Source organism: Barbatula barbatula (genome assembly GCF_947034865.1).
Source record: "Barbatula barbatula genome assembly, chromosome: 25".
NCBI classification, from domain to species: Eukaryota; Metazoa; Chordata; class Actinopteri; order Cypriniformes; family Nemacheilidae; genus Barbatula; species Barbatula barbatula.
In genome coordinates, this window is record NC_136788.1 from 3,724,133 (window position 1) to 3,745,620 (window position 21,488).

The following is a 21,488-nucleotide window of genomic DNA, read 5'->3' on the forward strand; positions in this document are numbered from 1 at the left end:
AAAATGCTCCATTAGTGAATTAGTGAACCATTAGTGAATATTTGACTAAACCCTTGTTGATGGATCCGAAAAATATCAGTCTATGCAAAAAGAGAAATACACGTGCTTTATATGAACAAAAAATGGACTCCATGCAGGTGACAATCATGACATCATGCATTAAAAATAAAGCAAATGCTTTTAAAAACTTGAAGATCGACCTCACAAAAAACTAATTTCTTCATGGAAAGGTTGACATTTTCACAGAATTGCCCTATAGTCACATGACAATAATGCACAGCTGACTGGATTAAGGGGTCGACACATCACCTACAGGTGTACTGAATATTTGAAGACTAATGTGAGTCCCACCTCACAGCTCTACCGTACGTATCCTCTGACCATTACAGACCCCCGAAATCCCCGAATCATCACAGAAGTCTGACAAGAATCTTCGTAAAACATTTACACAGCCACTTCCCGACAAAACAACGCGCTCCCGTTTCAGATCCTTCACCCACACCGCACGATCTCCATCATAACCGGCTGCCAATCACATTCCTCTTATGACTTAATCCCCCGCGCTTCTTCCGTACTCATCCCGCATTCCTATCGAGCACGCGGCGGTGAAACACAGAGGAATAATTCATGAGATATGTCATTAAAGCATCCCGTGTGACAAAGTTTAGCGTGGCTGATGAGGATTTGCCCTCTGTGGGACTTCAAATGAAAAAAATTTCAAACAGCGCTAAGTAAAGATCACCGGATTGAGGAGCAATTTATGTCATAAATGCATTGATGATGGCCAAAGTCTGAATTCAAGATTCATCTTAAAATGCTGACTTGATCACAGCAGGGTGGTGAATAATGGCTTTATTAAAACAAAACGCTTGCGTCAGGGGGAAACACAGTACCACTGTTGTAGTCTGCAGATGTGCGATATCTTAATAGCCTTTGAAATTCAAGGCTTGTGGATTCAAAAGAGGCTTCGGAGTCTGAAATATGTTGCGGTATAAGCACATTTCACTGGCAGCTGGGATTGCAAGTAAGTAACAGTAGCATAATACAGTAACAATGACCGTATACTGTACATACACGTACAGTATATTTGTAAAATAATGTAAACATTATCACGCAAAAAAATGTATTCCTTGCATTATTTCATTACTTCATGTCATTCCAAACCTGTTTGACACCAAACAAACCATTGACTTTCAGTGCATGTACACCAAACCACCGAAACATTCATCAATATATCTTGTATTTTATTTCACAGAATTAACAGTCCGATACAGGTTTTGAAGCGCATTACATTTAACAGTAAAATGATGAACCGCTGCATCTATGCGACTCATATATCAGACTGATGGACTGAGTCAATCTCTCTCGTCTTTGTAGTTTTTAAAGACTCGGAGGAAATGTTACTGACGGCAGATTCACCTTTTCCTCTTTCTCTGTGTGTATTGACACGACCTCCAGCCCAAAGGGTCTCGAATATACGCTCGGACCAAACAGGTCAATGAGTCGATACAGATACGCTCCGCGTCCTCACTGTCAAAAAGCTTTTTCTTACCTTCGCATCAGTCAGTGTTTGTCTCGAGTATTTTGCTGGCACCTGAATCCTTACATTGGTGTTTTCCGTTTGAACAGTAGAAACAGGATTTATGCGGCACGCAGAACACAGAGAGAACATTTTAAAACTCTACATTAAACATGTACTATTTAACACTAGATGAAAATTGCGTTGTTTTGAAAAAGACAGTACATATGTATACATGCGTAAAACATTGTAAATTAAATCCATAAATATATCAAAGTGTCATCCTGTAATGACTCCTGGTTTTTCTATTGAATTTATTATATTGCGTCTCTGCAAAACCAGCCCTTGACAAATATAAATGAGGTTTTTGTGTTTTCCGATTGTTATTAAACAGCTGAATTCGCTTCACATGTTCACACTGTACACATACATACTGCGCTCATTCATTCACAGCAGACCCACTGGACTTGCAAGACTCTTTTTTTATAACAAAAGTTGAACAGATTGAAATCATTCTCCTTTTCCCGCATTAAAACATTCACGCATAGCATCTGACTTCCCTTCTGAGGTCTAAGAAAGTTACATTGTTGTATAAATAAAAACAACCGTGATGCTTCTGCAGACATCTGTGCTTCTTCACGCATGCACTTGTTTTGTGAGACCAGAGAACACATGCACCACACCAAACATATGTGTGACATCAGTCATACAAGCCTATGGTGACCTAGTTCGTGAAAACCTAGATACACTATGTGACTGTGATGTCTTTAATGTTGACTTGAATTCACAGTCAAATGTAAGACTCTAATAACACGTTAATGGTTGTTGTCGAACAATTCGATTGGTTTTGACAGACTAAGTCACATGTACAGTAAGCAATGAATGTATGCATCACAATGACAGTCTTTGAAATCAGATGCATGCTTTTGATAATAACTGGATCTGTATGCCTGCCTGATATACATATGTATATAATATATAATGCGTTATTCTACACGACGGGCATACACCACGTGTTCTTATGCATTTGAAAACAACGCATACTTCACATGTGTAGAATTGGTTTGCATTAAAAGTGATTAAACCAAATACAACGAGTACCGTGATGCACTGAATAGCCACAGCAGCCCAACAAACACATATTATATCTAATATCTAACAGTTCGTTTCTTATTTGAAAGAAATGTCCACATCTTGTGGATTCGCGTTATAACGTCAGCGCGCGCTTAGACCAATTAAAGTGACGAAATCAATATCAATAGTGTGTCACATCAAGCAAATGCCATTAACACTCGACACATAGTCCAGAAGCATCAGACAGCGTCCGATCTCATCGTGTTATGAGAGGAACTCCACGCACGAGCGTGTCTCGTCGGACTCACCTGCACGACACGGTGATCTCAACTTTAGTGGCGGGAATCGCCGCCGCGAGCGCCTCGAAATCCGCCACACTCGCCATGTTCAGTGAGCCACTCATCATAGTGGACATGATGCTGTGCGAGCGCACGGAGAGCCAGACCGCTTCACACGCGACGTCACAGCGCGTGAGAGAATTCCTCCTGGTCACGCCCCCCAAAGATAAAGAACTCTTTGCATCTATGTGCATCATAAATGTGTTGATAACAGCGGGCATCGTTGTGTATTTGCAGCGCCCTGTGTTCAGGTGAACTACAAGACATTCGTTCTCTGTGTTTGTCGCGTCACACCTGTGCACCTGTCCTGGACACATTTTAGTGTGAAAACTGAGACCACATTGACACTTCATCAGCACAACCATCGCTCAGTTTAACATCTTTTCATTTGTATTATGTATATATATATATATTCTGTGTTAGTGTTATCTGTAGGCCTATGGGGTCTGAGAGTGACGCAATCCTCTATATGTATGTACTGTACATGTGGCAGAATTGACAATAAAGCAGACTTCGAGCTATATTATCTTCACGAGAGTGTTTGTGTTATTATATTGCTTTCGTTAACATGATTATGTAAATGGTGTTTTCAGATCCAGGACTTCAGAGACGTAATGCAATGCACATATTTAACACTGCACCGGTGTCAGGTTAAGACCCGTCAGAGATCAACCCACAGTACTTACACTGGCAAAAATGATGGACTGTAAATCCAGGACGCTAGTCAAATTCTAATATACACATCATTTGCTTTAAAAGGCCTGTCATATGACAAATAATGACAATAAATAAATCAATAAACGATGGTGTCCAGGCCTGCCTACACAGGGAAATCGCCAGTGTTACAAAATGTCAAATTAACACTCACAGTGTATATATGATCCACACTCAAAGACATTTTTTAACACTGGTGATTTTGCTGTGTACAATTAAAAATAATTCAATGCCTTGCCGCCCTGCCACTGAATAACTTCACAGTGTGTTGTGTTTGAAGGGACCTCATAAAGAAAATAGTATCATAGGCTTCGTGCAGGACACTGTAATGCCGAATAATAGTGTTCGTCCATTTACATCCAGCTGCTTGTCTTTGCGAAATCAATTCTGAGAGTGCTCAGAACCTCGGTGCAAAGCAGATTATTCCATTGATGCTTTGGAGACATTGTTTTGATTATTTTGGCATTAGCAGTGGTGAAAATGGCCTTCAGAGTTTCACAGTTGGGGACTTATTTATATGTTTAAACCAAAGAAACAAGCAAAGATTCATGAATGAAACGTGCACAGCATTGAGAGGTCATTTCATGGATAAAAGGTGTAAATCCTCTACATTTTGAGGTGGAATTGCTTGAAATGTACTATTGCTGTGATTGGTCAACAACAACGCCATACTGGGGAGGGCAAGACGGACCACAGCGAGGTGTTATTTCTAGATGAAAGCACAACGTTTCTCAATGGTTACTTTACGTTTGGAGAGTTTAGACAAATGATTCATCGTCATAAGAACTGTGAAACTCACTTGTCAACGCAGTCTGACTCCATCTGAAGGAAACAGACTTTAAAACTTCGATTCTTAACTTCCACAGTCAATCTCTTGTCATGTTTGATGTTTAATTTGCGTCCAGAGAGATTCTGCAGCCGGGGCCGAGCTAAACACGCAATGTTGAATAAATACAAACCGAAATTGAGAGAATACTGCAGGCTAAAGGCTTCAAGTTTCAAAATGTTATTTGTCACATACGCAGTTCCTGTATATAGAGATAACCAGCAGTGAAATGTAGGTCAGGTCAGCTCCATAGACAAAGATTATAAAATACAAACACAAGAAAAAATAATAATAATAATAAGAAGAAAAATCCTTACAAAAACAATAGGTTTTCAGCCCTTCGGGCTCGAAACCCTAATAAATAATATAAAGATAGAGGTATATATAGTCTATGATAGAAGTAAATTGTAAATATTTATATGAGCAGGAATGTGCAAACAGTTAGACAAAAAAAGAGCAGTAGCGATGTCACTAGATTGGATGTTGAATGTGAAATGATGTAAGAGAGAGTTAAGGCGCCTACGGAAGGGCTAACCAGATGGAAGCAGGTTAAAAAGACACTTACCAGGGTGGTTGAAGTCTTTTATGATGTTTGCAGCTCTGCTTTTCCAGTGTTTGAGGTAGATGTCAGGGCAGACCCCTAAAATAACAGTGCCAGTGACTCGAGACCCCCACTATCCTCAGAGGTGGTTAAAGTATACAAACGCTAATGCGCACATGCATTGATTAGGTCTATCCAAACACGCGCATAATGACAACACAAAAGCGCCCAGTAATGTTATGCGAGTTATTTACTCATTACTTTACTTGTTATACATGAACCATAAACTAGATGGTCAACTTTCATCCAACAGATTGAGTGCTGATGGATGTCCTCTTTATAAACGTCGGCCTCTTTTCGTACCAGAGGAAGATAGATAGCCTTTCTGCGGCGCTTCTCCGCCGGCCTTCCTGCATTGGATTTAGTTGATACGACAAATACAAATATCATATAACACATATGTGCATGTTTAACGTTGTGTTGTAATATGAGTTTCTGCACCTAACCTATTGCGGTTGCTAATGTGACGTAATCCCCTCAGGGGTCACGATCGAGGGGGAGGAGATTACAAAGGCTGATGGCTTTTTATTTGCATGGTTTTATTTTGAAGGTAACTCATATTTTGGTAACACTATACATCAGGGTACCCTTTATGAACAATTTATAAATGTGTTTATTACTGATTAAAAAGTCATTTACAAATGCATTATAAAGCAGTTATAACTGCATGACTAAAAAGGGGGATTCTAATGAAATACCCGCCAAATAGTGAGCAGGTATACGAAAAACAACACAACACTGTAATACTGCTGCACTCTAGTGGCCAGTATTGGTCCCCAAAAATGGTTTATACCTGTGTTTATCATCTTAGATTGATACAAAATGTTTTTTAGTGCAACACAAAATAGGTTGTCTGTGTCAAACCTTATTTCTATAAAAATAAACATTAATTTCAATAATACAATTATTTGCTGTTAACAGTCATGTTGATCTTTTATAATGTATAAATATGATTTAGTTTTTATACTTTTATAGGACTATTATTATTATTATTAGTTATTGTCCCCATACACTTTTATCACTTAACAAGTAGCCATAATGTAATTTTTATATCTTTATCATCTCCAAAATGTTGGGATTTATGGGTCATTTTTGGGAGCTAGACATTACGTTTCATGTTATTTGTGATATATTGTAATATTTTATGAAATAAATTAGAAACATAGGCTACTTATTGACTATTGTCAAAATACCGTAGAGCGTCTGAACTGCATTTATGGTATTTTGTCTTTTCATACATTAGGACCCACTTTCATTTTAAACATTTTAGTCATTCAAATATGATGTCCCACTGAACACAGCTGCACACAAGATGTTTTGACAGATGACATTTAATTCCATTGACATCTGACATTCCAATTACTGACACCCATTGTGTTTCCACCACAGGCATCATAAATACAGTAAAGCCAAAGCGTGACCAGAAATAAAGCAAGATTTGACCTACAAAAGCTTTCAAGTCAGTCTTCATATGTTCATCTAGCACGACACTGGCATGAGACAGTCTGACGTGTAAACTAGCACATGTAGTGATCTGCAGTGAGCGGGGCTTTATGTAGTGAGGATAAGTAGATACATCTGGATACAGTATCTAGTGCACACTACACACACACCCATAGACTTCAGTGACATACGTGAGCAGCAAGAATATTTCAGAGGGTTAATGGATATTGATAGAAACACAGAACAGATTTGTAAAGAGTGACGAGAGAACGTCTTACATGGTTACTGTACTTACTGATTTACTGAAGCTGTTAAGATTGTTTAATGTTAATTTAACGTCAAAGTGATTCCAGATGAATCTAGTGCAACATAAAAACATAATCAGGTCATACTTTACACCAAAATGAAAGGGAAAGAAAAAGAAATTACATTTTGCATTAAGAAAATTAGGCTTTTTTAGAACCAAAACAGGTTGCCATGTCTGAGGTTACCCCCAAAATTGGCCTGCTTTAAACTGTTGCTGCAAGTTGTTTTTATTCTGCAGGTTAAATGTGGAACATTTTTGTTTATCGTTTCTTTTAAATTATATGCAAATACTACCATGGTTTCTTGCATTCTTTGAAATAATAATTGAAACTTTTTTCACATTACAGTAATAAAAATGAGATTTATTTAATTGTTCTAAGAAATCAAAATGTGATTGCCATTAAAATATCGCTTTAGCTTTCATTTTCTTTATGCAAAATCCTTATTAATTCAGTTAAATTAAGTGAAAACGACCACTTGAGTTACTCCACAGACACACCACTCCACGACGTTCTGGAACATTCCCCATAACCGGAATACTGAAGCCAGCTACAGTAGATCCGGTTGCTTTCCTCGGAACCTCCATCAGAGCGTCAGCGTGTCCGCTTTCAGTTCCTTCTTGGCGATTGTTACAATTATCTGAGTTGGCATGGTCATTTTAAGGACAAAGACCTTTATTTAGCATGTGACGTTGATTTAGCGTCCAATAAGCGATGCTCCAGCATTAGCAATGAATGCTGGGAAACATCCAAAAGAACCGAAGCGGGCAGATTCCGATGTGAATAGATTTGGTTGTGTTGAAAGCCAAAGACTCAAGTGGAAATCCTCATTTTGGTGGTGGGGTCAAAGTGCAAAAGTCTTTGGCAGCAGCGTTACCATAGTTACCGCTGCAGTTGCATCTGCATTCAGTCAAATGCCGACGATGTCATCGGCAGTGTCAGTGACATCTGCGCCGCCGTCCAGACTCCCCCTCGCGCGCCAGATCTTCACCGTCCGGTCACTGCAAAGAAATGTGGAGTGTGTGTGTTAATGTATGGATGGGAGTTTTGACTCCAATTTCAATTTACGCTAAAAAGAACAAATGGTTTTAAAAAAGTGATTGTATTCGCTTGCGAATGTTTGTAACACTTACTCGGAGGCTGTGAACAGATGACTGCTGTTGGTAGAGATGCTGTTGATGGGGCTCTCGTGACCTCTGATCTCCCCGAGCGGACTCAACGTGTCCGTGTGCCAGAGTTTGAGAACTCCTCCCCTACAGCCACTCAGCAGGATGGGGGATGCAGGCACGACTCCCAGAGCACAAACCCAATCACGATGAGCGTTGGGTACCTGCTGTAGATCAAGCGACACATGACAGCTCATTAAACCTGTACAAACACACCGTCTGAGTTCAGATCCAGTCACTTCCTGATGAGTTCATTAGCGTCTTCCTGTCATGTCTCAGGCCTGATTAATCATCTGATTGGTTAATTACTTGAGGAAGGATTGACATGATCTGTGTGTGGAATAATGATGTGTGTGCCGGTTATGTTGTCTAAACAAGACTTATGTCATATTTGTGAGAAGTTCATTGTGAGTTCAAAACTGAAAAGTTTTAAAACGTGTCTTATTTAAGAGAATAGTGACGTTTATACCGCAACAATAACGATATAATAAATAATAATGATTCAGAGGAATAATATTGTCGGAATCACTTTAAGATGATTGTCCAGCTGATATACAATAAAACATTGACAATAACAATTCTCGTAGAATGCAAAACTGCAGATTGCAAGCTTACAATAAACAAATATGAGTGGACACGAAAATCATTCATATCATTCTAGGTGTGAACAGGCCCTTACAAAGGACTCAAGAGTGTGTATAGACCCGTGACATCTTTTCCTCTGCTCAGATCTTCCTTGCTAATAATTTCCATAATTCCCTTTTTTCGGCTTTCCGCCGTTATACCGTTTTAAAGTATGCGGCGCTGTTACGCAGATTTAAATATTATAACTCTATGATCGAATTGCAATTTTAATATGAAGCAGCGGCTGTGTTCTTTCTTTTGATATATACAATTATATTTACATTTTAATACAATACAATATTATGGGACCATATAAGTTTTATGAAGAATGTTGCTGCTGGCCGACACCTTTCGATGCTAGAAAAATAGATTTAAACTGGCACGCCCATGTTCGCAAGGTAGAACCGGGCTCAGCACACTGGCACTATTTTATTTCAAAATTAAAATGAACACGCACTCGGCCTGTTCCTCACACTAAGTTACTGTGTCGAATGGCTTTAGAAGACTGAGAATAGCATTTTAATCCTGTAATATAATAGTTTCTTATATATTTCCTTTTGAAGCCACTTTGAATGTTTATTGACTTTGAATGATATGATGATTCTCTAAATACTCTGCAAAGGTTTAAAACAACAAGTAAATGCATCAGTTTCATATACTTTGGGGTTAAGAATCATTCACTCAGTTTCTGCCAACTGACAGTTTTTCGGCTTGTATACAGTATATGGTTTACCTGCAGCAGGTCCTTGCGTGCCAGGTCCCATTTCTTAATGCCGTTGTCTCTGGAGCCGCTGAACAGACAGTCCCCCTGGACCACCAACGACTCAATGCCGTCATAGTGAGGCGGCTCAAAGTTATGGGTGGGGCTGATGCTACCCACAGCACCCTCGCTCACGTCAAACATCTGAAGGATAAAAACATACAAGGGCTGTTTAGATGATGTTCAATGGAAATGTCCTCCTGATAATAACCGTGAAACACACACCTTAATGTAGTGATCCTTTGAGCCTGTGATAACTAGATCTTGTCCATTACAGGTCTGATCAACAGTCAAGCACATGACAGGACTCAGATGACCTGTTAACTTCCCCGTAGAGACGAATCTGACAAAAACAGATCAATATGAGTGCTTTTTAACTACGGGCACCTTAACGTTTTCTTTTTGTTAAAAGAAGGTCAAATTAAAACAAAAAAAAAAACATACCTCTAACATTCATTTTTGCTACTTTCTAAATGCATTTTATCTACAGATTTGACTCTAAAAAAACAATAGTTCAATAGCATTTATTACTCGAAGTTCATGTTAGTTTTAACATTCACTAATAAATGTTTTAAATCAAAGTTGTAACTGCATTGACATTAACTAACATTAATCTAAGATGAATAAATCCTAAAAAATATATATGTTTATTAATAGTTCATGTTAGCTAAAGGATTTATTAATAATACAAATACTTCTGTAAAGAATCAATATGAGTGCTTTTTAACTATTGATTCAATATGAAACAGATCAATATGAGTGCTTTTTAACTACGGGCACCTTAACGTTTTCTTTTTGTTAAAAGAAGGTCAAATTAAAACAAAAAAAAAAACATACCTCTAACATTCATTTTTGCTACTTTCTAAATGCATTTTATCTACAGATTTGACTCTAAAAAAACAATAGTTCAATAGCATTTATTACTCGAAGTTCATGTTAGTTTTAACATTCACTAATAAATGTTTTAAATCAAAGTTGTAACTGCATTGACATTAACTAACATTAATCTAAGATGAATAAATCCTAAAAAATATATATGTTTATTAATAGTTCATGTTAGCTAAAGGATTTATTAATAATACAAATACTTCTGTAAAGAACTTCTGTAGAAATGACAGTATTGTTCAAAGATAAATGAACATTAAACATTAACAAGTCTTTATCCTTACAGGAAACAACTATAAATAAAAGCCCCAGTAATCTACAGTAAATTACTGGGAAACTGCTGCATAACTACAGCAAAAACGTTTTCAGTGAACCTTATTATAAAGTGACACTGACTGTTTTACTTTTGTCCCAGAATTTCAATCATAAAGTATTAAAAATTCATTTTGTGACATTTTGATCCATTCAGATAAAATAGGATTAAGCGCTGGATTTTGAATACATAAATTACGAAATAAATGACATTAATGTTAAAGATTTGATTTCACCACCGAATGAAACAAACCAATAGTGTGGCAATAAAATGAGTTTCTTTAAAAGTAACAGTATGGTTCACAGTAGACCAATTTTGCGAGATTAGTGTTTATTAACGTAGTTTATAATTGAACCAAAAGTGAAGGACCACTCATATAAAATATAGCAGATAACGTGTATACAGTAGTAATTGATAGTGTGCTGGGCAGAAGTCATACCGTCTCAGGTCCCACATGCGCACAGAGTTGCCAGCAGCAGCGTAAAGGACGGTACCGCTCGGGTTCAGAAATATCTGATTTATCTGGTTCTCTCCGGCCGGGATGGTGACGGTACGGTTCGTGCTGGCAGCACACATGTCACCGGTGTTTACCAGACCTGATGAACTGAACAACAGATTCAACATTTGAACATTTCATTCAATTATGACATTAACCGTTACACATTAAACACCACAGTCAGGGCCCAGCCTCCTATACACAATAAAGAAATGAAAGAATCTGAAAATGAACTTTTTTAAAAGCTAAATATTTATTTTAATGTTACATGAATTGTGTTGAACATAAATAGGAAGTATGAAAATATTTCTGAATCAATTCTCACTGTTTGAAAAACTGAATAGTGAAAACAAACAAACGGATTGTTTTCTCAACAATATTAGAGGTCACAAAACAAATATTTGATTATTATTATGATTATTTAGATAAAGGTTTTGTAACCTAGAACCGGCGATGGGTACGGCATGGGATGCAGGCTCTCTAACAACTAGGCAGATGTACAGTAAGTACGTATGATGCAAGAAGCTGTTCACATGCCCCTCCGGCTATTTTGCACCCTAGGCAACCGCCCATGCCGCCTACGCCACTGTCCGGCACTGACCACAGTACACCAAGTACAGTTATAAGAACACCAAACGCACATTAGGGTGGAGCAGATGACCATTTTTGTCCCGCTATATAACTTTATGACCAGTAGGTGATACTGCAGACGAATGAATGCGATATTTTCAGGACAATGTGACAACAATGCACAAAAAATATTGCAAATAACCAAAATGCCAACATGTCTTACTTTCTCTTTTTCAAGTTAACTGTGCAGAAGAAAAAAAGTCAAATAATATAAACAGTTTTTCTTGCAAGTGTTATGAATCAACATTGCAGTTTCGTTGTGGTATCGTCAATTTCTACAGGTTTAATCTTCAGTTTTACATCACGAGTGACTCACGTGAGGGTTCGGATGCACTTGGCCGAGTCTCGGATGTCCCACACCTTTATGTAGGAGGTGGAGACGGTGAACACCAGACTGGAGCTGTAACGCACGGAGACGACGTTGTTGGGGTGGCCACCGAGATACATGATCTCCTGTCCAGTGACCAGATTCCACACCTTACAGGTCCGGTCTGAAAGAGGTGCACCACACAATAAAAGATGTTTTCTATAGATGTTATGCAATAACAGGTGGAATGTGACAACATGCCCCGGCGTGTAATATAATATAATAAGAAACTAAGGAACGGTTTGGGAAGGGCTTGAGAAAACTAAACTAAATAAGTCACAGGTCTAGTTCTGACCTTTAGATCCGGTGAAGAGAAGGTCATCGGTGGAGTCGACACACAGCACAGCTTTACTGTGACCCTCTGCTATATGCACACACTGCAGAGGGCCGGCGCGACTGCTCTTTGGCGCGGGCACAGGGTTGATCACGCCTCTGACACACGCCAACAAATCAAAATTCACAGTCAGTCATTCAATCTCATGTGTTTCAAGACATTCATGTCATGAAAAGGATTTCAACAGTATTGATGCAAATGCCAATGGGCATCCCTGAAGATGTAAATGCCCATGCAGTATGAGAAACGGCTGATGAGAATCAATACAATTATACAAGGAACATTATTAAGCGTCCTTCTAACATGTTTTGGTTCCTACAGTATTTTTGTATATCCCTGATCTCGTCTATCGATTGGAAACCTGTTTATCATCTGCAGGATCACAGGAGGATCTGAGCCTATCACGACGGGTCGAACGAAAATATAACTTATAACACCCTCAAACAAATGCACACACAAAACAAAATACTTTGATGACATAAAATAAACTTTTGTTAACTCTTCATGTAAAAACGAAAGATACTGCAAATAATCAGAGTAGACAGCGTTTGTTAGGCAAGAACTTCCATTCAGCTCAGTGGTTTTACATGACATTCATTCTTGACCTTACAGTCTTTGTTTTAACAGGTCTGGCGGAACATTAACCGTGTTAACATAGCATAGCAGTCAGACAGCATGCTTTTGAAAAGTCAAATGAGCAGATGTTTCAACCAGATCCAGAGCTGTCAATTTCCAATGTAGTTTGACATCAATCCCACACAGGCAGGCAGAAACCAAACCCTTTCTAAATGTAAGTTGCACTAGTATGGTTCTACCACTGGGGGGAGCTAGCTCTTACTGTGTGATCTCTTTGGCTTTAGCCTTGTCGGCCAGGGCCTGTCCCTTGTCATAAGTCTTCCTGCGGGAGAAAGGGGATGGTTCTGGCACTCTCTTTTGCCCGCCTGCTGGAAGTCTGTTGCCAGAGCTGCTACTTTTCCATTTGCAATGAAAGACAGAAACATGAAATAAAATAAAAACAAAGACTGAACCAAAAACCACACCAACATAAGGTGGACAGCATGCATACTAAAGTAAACGCATTGGCACTAACGTGAACTGTTCTTTAACTAGTCCAGATTAAAGGGACATGTCACCCAAGAATGAAAATTCTGTCATCATTTACTTACACTCAAGTTGTTCCAAACCTGTATATATTTCTTTTTTTCTAGTGAGCAAAGAGAAATCATTTTTTAGTTCTGGGACATTATTGACTACCATAGTCTGACTATTGTAACTGCTAACATTCTTACAAATCTCTGTCTGTGTTCGACAGAACAAACACATTTATGAAGATTCGGAAAAAGTTGCGATGACAGAATTGTAATTTTGTGTGAACTGTCCCTTTAAGAGGTCAGATTTACATTTACAAATAGCTGTTTATGATTCAATTGTGGCCAATTCTGTCACGCCAGGTGTTCACAGCTAGTCACTATTTGTGGTAAACCTGCACAATCTTTGATGATATTGCTTTACTTTTCTAGTCTTGTTGCGGGATCATGACAGTCCCACCTGTTTTGTGTGGAAGCACATGGCCATTGTTTGTTATGATGGCCATGTGTTTCCCTGTCCCCCTCTTTTCTTTAATTACCTCTTCCAACTGCCTAGTGTAATAATCCCTTGTTAGTTCCCATATTTAATGCCCTTGTGTTTGCTCTCCTGTGCTGTTTCGTTTTGCTATGTTTGCATACAGTGCCGGCCCGAGCCTCTTGAGGGCCCTAAGCAGAATTTGATTTGGGGGCCCCCCTCCCACCACGCGGAGTCACCATTTGCTTGAAGATTATTGACATAAATGTCATGCTATAATGTAACATTATAAATTTATATAGTGAGGTTATGTATTAATACAAAATAAATAATACAAAATCGATACTTAAATAAAATACTTTACTCTTAAACTTCTGAATACAAACTGTCACAAAACATGAAATAAATAATTTGCAATCTTAAAAATAAAACAAAAATAGACAAACATTAATATAATCAAAAATAGAATGTGTTGTGTTCATGAGAAATGTGCAATATTACTATTTGTGTATACTGTTTGTAAATAGTACACTTGCTGTTGTCACGTGATGAGACGTGACTTACGTACGTAATGATGCAGGAAAGAAGAAGAAAGTTGAGTAAAGAAAGTTACGGATTCACTACTCTCGTGTTGCCTGGATTATTCTTAAATCATCTTTACAATACCACAGAATGTTACAAAAAAATAGATACTTAAATAATGAAAGCAAACATAAGAACAGCAAGCGGTTCAACAATGACAATTGTACAACAATGACCTCAAAATCGCATAACTGCAGCCTATAAATATGAGGATAGCCCTGCTACAACACTCGCCACCATATTAATAAAATTGAAGTCTATTTTCATCACAGAAGTCTCCCCACGGTATAGGTATATTTTCTAACGTTCACTTCAACACACACAGCAATGCTAGCTGGCATCGCTTTCACCAAGAAGGTTAAGTTCCCCTTCGGCTGTTTTCACCAACTTAAACTGATATATATATATATATATATATATATATAATCAATACGTGAACTACACCGAGATAAATGTATATTAATAATGCGAGACATTTTACTTTTGATGGCGGGGACGTTTACGTTAGCTCTGGTGATGGCTTATAAAAGATCATGGTACCTGAAGTGACGTGAGCAAACATTGTGCTACCGCTAATCTTGCTCATTTTTCTCATTTTCTGTCCTTTTCTTCTTTCTCTTTTCGGCACCAGAGGATACATCCTTTTTTGTTACATGGCTTACCATTTATTACAGTGACGCGCACTTGCGCACCGGCGCTAATTGTCAACGCACGCGAGATGTCTATTGCGCATGACTCAAACGCTAGCAGACACAGCAGCAGTTGTCGGGAAATCTGAATTTTCTTGTCTTTAATTATTCATTTATTTATTCATTCATATTCATTCGTTCATTCATTTATATCACTTGTTTAAGTTATTTAATTGTAAAAATAAATAAATAAAATAAACGATTGAGGGGCCCCCTGGTGGTCAGGGGGCCCCAAGCAGCCGCTTAGTTCGCTTATGCCTCGGGCCGGCCCTGTTTGCATATTACCTTGTATCCTGGTTCCAGTAATCCCAGTTTTGTCAAGTTCCTGTGAAGGGTTTAGTTTAGTTTATCCTGATCGCTCTAGTTCTGCCCCCTCATGGGGAAGTCTTTGTTTTCTAGTTTGCATTGTTCTATTATCGTTTATTTTGTTACTACAAGTTTTGAGTTTTTGTACCCGCTCGGTTCTATTTCCTGACAATCCTGACATGAGCAGTCTGAAACTACTGGTTTTCCCCTAACTGGTGCATACATTTGGATGTGTTTGCCAGCATTTTGTTTGGTCATTGAGAAACAATGAAAGCTTGACGAAGACAAACAAATGATTCACATATGTTAAGCGCTGTATTAAAGGACAGCAAATTGGTTAATGACGAATGTCTGAGCTGGAAGCCAAACAGATTGTGACAAGCTGGATATTTAAGTACTGTCAGTATCTGTAACCTAACGGAAAGCATGGGTGCAACATCAAAACACCTTTCTTAACGGGACGACGCTTTTCATTTGATGAGGAAATGTATATTTTAGGGCCAACTTAAAAGCAGGAGGATTTAGTTCATGCATGAAGTATGGCGGAGCAGTTAGTAAGCGCTGACCAGAGTAGTATTGATACAGTATATATTGAGTATCAGCCTAAACTTACATGTTACCCATTCTAGAGGACAAGCTAGCAGGAGGAAGCATGTAGTCCCTGTCTCTAACTGTATTTCCAGCAGACTCCAGGTCTGCATTGGTCCCATTGGATGTCTCACTCATTGGGTGTACAGGGACAGGTGTGTCTTGGCCGTAGTCGCAGTTGTTGACATAGAGTAACTCCATCTGAGTAGTGGTTCTTCTCCGGGCCTGAATAACGAATGCAAAAATGTCTTAAATCAGAATGTACATATGCAAAGAGTAAGTTGTTGCTTTGAAAATTGGCCTGCATGCATCAGATTGAACCATACCTTAGTCCTGGATTTGGTCTCTCCACATAACTTCATTAGGTCTGATGCCAGGGTGCTACATCATGGGAACAGATATTGACTTTTGTTTTTAAAGCATAGATAGATAGATATATATATACATAAATTCAGCAGATGTTTACTTACTTTCCTTCCACAGCAGGACTCTGTGTCGACTCGTCACTGCTACTGTCATCATTATTTTCTAAACGAAGAAAAACGACAAGCTTTAAATTCCGCAAACCACAGACGTGTAAAATGTTTTTTAGACCCCATGAAATGGTTTGTCAATTCTCTTCCCAGTATTCAGGAAAGCTTGGGAAAGATTTAGTTTACCTAAGAAAATTGTGAAACAATGTAGTTCAGTTCAAAGGTTATGAGATACAAAATTAATACTTCCCTTATAGGGAAACTAAACGTTTTATGTTTTTTACTTGGAGGAGAGTACCCTAGTGTACTTACAGAGTCAAGGCTAACAAAGACGAACTGAAATTCAAAAAACTCCAATGTTTATTTCATGGGGTCTTTAACAACCTTGTAATGACTTGAGAGTACTTAGAATTTAAGCAAAAAATTCTGTTATTTCAACATTTATAGAGACATCTTCTATATTGGGGTAGTGAAAAGAGAAAGCAAATGAGGAGCAATTAAGCCCAGCGCTACCATGCTAGTTTCTTTGGTTGCTGTGAAATGCTGATCCAAACCATTACTTGATATTGTCTGCAACCAAAAAGATGCTATCATCATAGTTAGCGCAAAACAAAAAAAGTTGGAGGAGAAATGAAGGACCACACATGATAGATCAGTAAAACAAGACAGACATTAGTATGTTGCATGTCGCAAAAATGTGTCCTACTGGAAGATTCTTCACACGTTTTCTTGCCAGGAGACCTATGCTAATGCTAATAAGTAGCGTGTTGCTAGGGATTGGTGGTTTAAAATGGAAACTGGTAGAGCAGGTGTGGAAGGATGAACAGAAGCCTCATGCACCTGCGGATGGGACTGCTAGCCTGTGGTTAGTCCGAGGTGGTAACCATGCACTCATTACAGAGAGTGTACGGCTACTGGTACTCACCCGAGGGCATGTTACCTAGTTCTGTTTCAAATCAACAGGGGAACAGGAAGAACAGCATAGAAATAAAAAATAGAGAGATTAAACCAAATCTGACCAAAAGAAAAAACAGACAAAGCCTGGTGCTACTGAAGGAATTTTGCAAAATTGGTCACTGCAAGAGATGATTCATATCACTTGCTTATATCATTATATGACTGATTTGCTTTAGATGGCGGTCCTTGGTTTCTTTTATTGGAGTGAGAGGTACAGGCAAGCTGGTTTGACCAGGGCAAGCGCTATTGGAAGCTAACAGGTCTGACCATTCCCTGATAGCACACATACATCTGGTCATACATCTCGGAGACATCTGCTGTCAGATGTCATTAGACGTCTATAGGATGTCTGTAATGTTTAGCAGATGTTTTTACACAGCAGATGTTTTCCAGTTGTCCAGAAGACGTCTTACAGATGTATGTGTTACGAGTTGGGTATGGTCAGTTTTTAACTAGGTCCCTGATAGAACAGGGTAGCTAGCACACGTACGTCTGTACTACGTCTGCTAAAGACCTGGAGAACATTTGCTGTGTAAAAACATCTGCTAGCTGAGGTTTGATATGTTTGTGGGTGGAATGTTTATGTCGAGATGCGTGTCCCTACCTTGAAGAGCATTCCCTAACAAAGCATCCAGTTCTGGGTTGAACTCGGCCTTCTCCTTCAGCATATGGAAGAGCAGCTGATTCTGAGTGGCACTGTTGATCTCGGTTTGCTTGAGACGGCCCTCCAACACTTTTATCTGAGATTCTTTCTGAGCCGCCTGTTGACCCTGATAACAACCAATCCCATTTAGATTAGAACATAAAGTTAAGTCGAAACGACGACGGGTCTGGGATGTGATACCTTATTTATGGCCATTGACATAAAATGATCGAGAAGGAATCGAGCCTCAGCAAGAGTGCAGGAGCCTATGACAGCTGAGACGTCAACCGAGTCCCCCTCCTCCTACACACATTGAAAACAATCCATCAGATTCAGAATCCATTAGAGTCATTTGTATTTAAGAGTTTTTAGGGTATGCACGTGAACCATCTTCCGGCAGATGACGCAAGCGCGTCCTAAGTTCCGGTGACGAACGCTAAATTTTTCGATTTCAGCCAATAGGATAGCGTCTACTAAAGATTTCTGCACTGTAATTTGCCGGAAGAACAAGCCTCTGGTTCACGCGCATTGGAAAGATGATGGAAGCTAGACATCAAAGTTAATAGTGCTGTCAACATGGCCGTGTCGAGCAGTTCTTTGATCGATGGGCGGCTGCTTTTTGGAGCTTCAAAAAATCAACAACCTTTCACTCCCATTCTTCTGCTTGGAAGCAAATGATACGTGGTATTATAACTCAGACTGGATTATTCTTCCAGAAGAAAACCATATTCAGTTGAGGGTGATACATGGGAAAATTTGGATTCGGTAGTGAAATATCCCTTTATAATGAACTATCGTTGATCTATAGTGGACCGACCTTGGCTTCCTCCATCTGCATGATGTTGGCCTGGCAGTCAGAGATGCTGTCATTGATGTAGTCAATGTTGGCCAGCAGTGACTCCAGTTCTTCATTCAGAGACTGAACAGTTTTCTCCTCCTCCGGCTCTTCTGCCAGCAGCCTCTCTCTCTTTCTGATGATTTTATCACGCCTGCGTGTCAGCTCTTCGCGTTGCTGTAAACAGATTTTAAATTGTCTTGTATTTGACATATAACAATGGAATCAATGAACTTATTTGCATATTACACGCATACATTAAAACAGGTTTAATATTATAAATGTGTTGTTTCTATGTTCATTTCAACCTTGAGGAGACGATTCATGTCTGCCTCCATATTGGAAATGGTCATCCGCTGCATGATGATATCAGAGATGCGACGTTCCACACTCTGCCATTTCCCGCGAGCAACACGAGCAGAATAAACTCCAACTGGCCTCCGGAGGTATAACCTAAATCCAAAAGAGATGTCAGTCACACAGAACGTGTGCATTTATTCTGTTGTGTCTGTGTCAGTATCTGTACCTGGTTCCATTAGGCGCTGCAGAGCCCGGATACGCCCGTCCTGCAGGTGGTCTGTGAGAGAAGTCCTGGATCTGCTCATTCACCCTCCGTGTGACCTTTCCTGATATGGGCCGCACCTGTCGCCTCAGAGAAGTCACCTGACAGACAGAAATACTCGCATGAGCGTCTTAAAAAATATCAATAAAATGCAGTTTTTACGCAGGTTGTCAATTGTATTATTTCTTTGAAAGAATTGTCTGTACGGTATGTGTGCTCGAGGGAAATATTTCACCTCTTCGGTTTTCCTGCGCAAAATAAGCTCCTGCTGTCTCTTCTGAGCTTCTAGGAGTTTCATCTGATGCTGTAACAGACAAAACCACACATCACTGAAACAACACTGACCCTGTCCAGAAGCATCCCTGTTGGTTTCCCATCATGCACCTCTTGTTTGCGTTGGTCCTTCTTGAGTGTGGCGATCTCACGGTTCCTGCGGGATTCTGCCATTCTGCTCTTCTCCTGCTGCTCCTTCATCTGCTTCATCAGACGCACCTGACAACGGTAACCATAGCAACGCTCAACTTCCTTTTTTAATGTCACCTTTAAAACTGAAGCGAAAATGTGCAGTGTAGACGGAATAAAGCGAAGCAGCATTGGCCACTCGGTGGTGCTGTTTTTAACATTGTAATGTTTATTGAATGTACATCTGGTGTCTAGAGTGAAGTCTTACTTTGGTTTTCTTCATTTCAACCAAATCCTGCTGTAGTTTCTTCAGCTGTTTCTCGTACTGTGATTGGTTCTTCAGTAAGCGAGCGTGTTCCTTCTGAGCCGCCTGCAGTTTGTGCAGCTCTTTGTTCATGATACTGAGTTTCTTCTCATACTCGGCCTTTATGCGCTTGGCTTTATCCTCTGAGCATGACCCCACAGAGCCTGACACACACACACACATATGAACGGAAAGAAACATTTGTGTCGTCAGAGCACGTTGCAAGCCAGACTAGAACCAGCGGTAGGTTTGAAATATTGAAATAAGAAAGAAACACTGCTATTGATACCCATGTTTTGGAGCACACGGTCTCTCTCCAGCTGCGTGTCTTTGATTTTACTCTGCAGCATCATGAGCTTTTGTTCGTACTGTTGTCTGAGCGTGTGCAGTCGTCTCTGGCTGTTCTCCAGCTCATCGATCAGCTTCTGCTTGATGGCGATCTCACATGTGATGTTGGCCAGGTCTGCTTGGAAGTCCTCTGATCAATGACAACAAAAATCATAGATTGCATAAAAATCTTCATTACATTTTTTATGTTTAAAGAATGGACGGCCACCGAAAACTATAGAACGATGAACTTTATCGTGTTTGTTCCGGCTAACCTTAGTTTTAAATTGACCTGGATGCTGATTGGTCAAAACTGTACGTAATGATATCAAATAACATAATGATATCATAAAAAGTGTGTTCTATGTTAAGATCATCACCCTTCTCATCGAGCTCAGAATCGGACTCATCAGAGCTCTCGTCCGCCTCCATTTCCTCTTCGTCGACCTCCTCATCCTCTTCCTCTCCATCCCCTTCCTCACGGTCACTGGCTTCCTGTGAGAAAGATGTCAGTCATGTTATAGAATGATTGACAGCTTCACCCTTACAATGGGTTTTGACAGGGCAAGAAAGCGTCAATCATACCACCTCTGACTCGTGATTGGTCGGTTCTGATGACTCTCTTTCGCTGATCTTCTGCTCGCTGTCAAGTGTTTCATCTTTGTTGGCACTGCAGGGGGAAATCAACGAACCAGAAATGACATTTTATTTATAGACAGACTTTTCAAATATGGGAAGCGATCTGTACAAAACAAGAGCACACCATTGGGGTTTGCATTAAAAAATGCATTAAAAATGCATTAAAAAACTGAAACGGGGATTCAGCAGATGATCTGAAAAAAGCAATAGATGAAGGGAAATG

General features: G+C 39.4%; 1 protein-coding gene across 4 annotated transcripts in view; it reads right to left on the reverse strand.

Annotated features, from left to right (window-relative positions):
• Window positions 1-6,391: 6,391 nt before the first annotated feature.
• Window positions 6,392-21,488, reverse strand: part of kif21a (kinesin family member 21A) — a 41,236-nt gene continuing 26,139 nt past the window's right edge. For 2 of the 4 annotated variants that reach the window (XM_079449935.1, XM_079449933.1), the window contains 21 exons: window positions 21,215-21,296; window positions 21,007-21,121; window positions 20,589-20,777; window positions 20,264-20,463; window positions 19,978-20,085; window positions 19,829-19,897; window positions 19,558-19,694; window positions 19,340-19,484; window positions 19,014-19,208; window positions 18,398-18,499; window positions 18,158-18,323; window positions 16,594-16,651; window positions 16,450-16,504; window positions 16,149-16,348; window positions 12,357-12,493; window positions 12,011-12,185; window positions 11,008-11,172; window positions 9,596-9,713; window positions 9,344-9,514; window positions 7,954-8,153; window positions 6,392-7,821 (listed from right to left, as the gene is read on the reverse strand). In XM_079449935.1, coding sequence (XP_079306061.1) covers window positions 7,731-7,821; window positions 7,954-8,153; window positions 9,344-9,514; window positions 9,596-9,713; window positions 11,008-11,172; window positions 12,011-12,185; window positions 12,357-12,493; window positions 16,149-16,348; window positions 16,450-16,504; window positions 16,594-16,651; window positions 18,158-18,323; window positions 18,398-18,499; window positions 19,014-19,208; window positions 19,340-19,484; window positions 19,558-19,694; window positions 19,829-19,897; window positions 19,978-20,085; window positions 20,264-20,463; window positions 20,589-20,777; window positions 21,007-21,121; window positions 21,215-21,296 — 2,878 coding nt within the window. In that variant the 3' untranslated portion in view covers window positions 6,392-7,730. Of the gene's footprint in view, window positions 7,822-7,953; window positions 8,154-9,343; window positions 9,515-9,595; window positions 9,714-11,007; window positions 11,173-12,010; window positions 12,186-12,356; window positions 12,494-13,233; window positions 13,363-16,148; window positions 16,349-16,449; window positions 16,505-16,593; window positions 16,652-17,521; window positions 17,543-18,157; window positions 18,324-18,397; window positions 18,500-19,013; window positions 19,209-19,339; window positions 19,485-19,557; window positions 19,695-19,828; window positions 19,898-19,977; window positions 20,086-20,263; window positions 20,464-20,588; window positions 20,778-21,006; window positions 21,122-21,214; window positions 21,297-21,488 lie in introns of all 4 variants that reach the window. The other 2 variants (XM_079449932.1, XM_079449934.1) reach the window with 2 other exon arrangements.